Below are 1,362 nucleotides of genomic sequence, written 5' to 3' on the forward strand. Positions count from 1 at the left end.
GGCGTGTGACTAGAATCTACCTAGGAGCTAGGTACCAAAGATTACACATATTTTATATAACAATGTCAGAAACATATTTGGATGAAGACTCATTATGTTAGCTGGCTCTGTAATAGCACTAGATTTTAGCAAAAGAATTTTAAAGAACATTAGGTACTATACAAGAGACCTTTTCCACCACAAGTTAGATTCTAGAACATATACTATCCTACGATAGAGTGTGACCCAATCCCAGGGTTCTTTTCAGAGCATCCTTAAATTCTTTGTTCCTTAGGCAATAAATCAAGGGGTTTAGGATGGGCGTGAGGACGGTGTACACAGCAGAGATGAGCTTGTTGGAGCTCCGGGTATCAATGGCCTGGGGTCGCACATATATAAAAAGCATGGCCATGTAGAAGAAGGTGACCACAGTGAGGTGGGAGGCACAGGTGGAGAAGGCTCTCCACCGGCCTGTGGCTGAAGGGATACGCAGCACAGCCAGGGTGATGTAGCCATAGGAGAGAATGGTGGCCAGGAGTGGGAACACCAGAATGATGAAGGCCAGGATGAAGTCCACCAGCTCTGCAGTAGAGAAGTCAGTGCAGGCCAGCTTGAGGATGGGGGAGATGTCACAGAAGAAGTGGTTCAAGACATTGGAGCCACAGAAGGTGGCGCTGGAGATAAAGTAGACCTTAATCAAAGAGACTGTGAAGGCACTTGCAAAAGAGAAGGCAACAAGCTGGACACACAGCCCTGTGGTCATGATGACTTGGTAGCGCAGGGGGTGGCAGATGGCCACATAGCGGTCATAGGCCATGGAAGACAAGAGTACACACTCTGTACCCACCAGGGAGATGAAAAAATAGAGCTGAGTCATGCAGCCAGCAAAAGAGATGCTTTTCCTCTGCAGGAGGAAGCCGTCCAGCATCTTGGGGATGATGTCTGACACATACCAGATCTCTAGGAAAGATAAGGAGCCCAGGAAGTAGTACATGGGTCTGTGGAGGGAGGCACTGCTCCAGACAGTGAGGATGATGGTTAGGTTCTCCACCAGCACAAAAAAGTAGGCGAGCAGGAAGAGGAGGAAGAGCAGGTATTGCAGCTCAGGGGCTGTGGGGAAGCCCAGCAGGATGAAGGTGCTGACCTTGGTGATGTTCTCCCCCCTCATCCCTGTGTACCTGCAAAAGATCAAGAGGCCAATAGGAAGGGCCAAGTATCAGCTGATGGGAGAACAGGGAGCCAGCTTGTAATGTCAGCTGGAAGACAGACAGAATTCCTGGTTCCTGTGAGTAGCAGGGAAAGGAACTCTTTCTTCTGCCAAGTCTTAAACTGGAAAGATGTGTGCACTTGAAGAGTTTGTTTAGGTGCACAATGAAGAGGGGA

The 1,362-nt window shown here is 48.8% G+C and overlaps 1 protein-coding gene across 1 annotated transcript; it reads right to left on the bottom strand.

Moving 5' to 3' along the window:
* Window positions 1-208: 208 nt before the first annotated feature.
* On the bottom strand, window positions 209-1,147 carry LOC110295594 (olfactory receptor 6B2-like). Its single transcript, XM_021164073.1, has one exon. It carries the CDS (start codon window positions 1,145-1,147, stop codon window positions 209-211), a length of 939 nt encoding a protein of 312 aa, XP_021019732.1.
* Window positions 1,148-1,362: the final 215 nt, after the last annotated feature.

Source organism: Mus caroli, unplaced genomic scaffold (genome assembly GCF_978045245.1).
Source record: "Mus caroli unplaced genomic scaffold, Mus_caroli_1 scaffold_1, whole genome shotgun sequence".
Classification (NCBI taxonomy): Eukaryota; Metazoa; Chordata; class Mammalia; order Rodentia; family Muridae; genus Mus; species Mus caroli.